Source organism: Pyxicephalus adspersus, chromosome 4 (assembly GCF_032062135.1).
Source record: "Pyxicephalus adspersus chromosome 4, UCB_Pads_2.0, whole genome shotgun sequence".
In the NCBI taxonomy this organism is placed as follows: domain Eukaryota; kingdom Metazoa; phylum Chordata; class Amphibia; order Anura; family Pyxicephalidae; genus Pyxicephalus; species Pyxicephalus adspersus.
In genome coordinates, this window is record NC_092861.1 from 2,511,624 (window position 1) to 2,512,205 (window position 582).

Here is a 582-nt window from a genome sequence, read left to right on the forward strand (position 1 = left end):
CCCCGGTGTCCTGCAAGTCCTGGGGACACGTCCTTCCTTCTCGGTCTCCAGCCGCATAATGCAGCGACAATTTCCCGGTGACGTTGGTGCATGCGTCGGTGCGGGCGGGCAGATCGGTGGGAAATTCAAATTATTTTGTATTAGATTCAATACAAAATAACTGTATTGAGTCCAATACAAAGAAAAATTCATATAATTTATAAATATTTAATAAAATATTATTATATGTTTATATATTATACATGCTACTGTACACGTGCATTACATGTTTAAATATTTTTTTACACATTTTTTTTGTTTAAAATTTATTATTAAATATCGGTGAGTTATGCCTACGAATTATAGCCTACAATGTAAAATAAATTTCCATGCAAAAAAAAATGGAACACTTTTTGCAGGAAATTTGCACAGAATTAGAACACTGGGAGGTTAAAAATGGACAGAGCGCCCTGAATTCGAGATGAAACTTGAAATACCGCCCCTCACTATAGGCAGAAATGTAACAATGGCTGTGGTCCATGGAGCGTACAGGTTTATTTTCGGCATCTCCGTCTTACCTCCGGTAGACAGAATTCCGGTACG

At 37.6% G+C, this 582-nt stretch overlaps 1 protein-coding gene across 1 annotated transcript in view; it reads right to left on the minus strand.

Moving 5' to 3' along the window:
- Positions 1-582, minus strand: part of INTS9 (integrator complex subunit 9) — a gene marked incomplete in the record, with an annotated part of 20,961 nt that overhangs the window by 17,708 nt on the left and 2,671 nt on the right. The window contains 1 exon segment of the mRNA XM_072409088.1: positions 558-582. Coding sequence (XP_072265189.1) covers positions 558-582 — 25 coding nt within the window.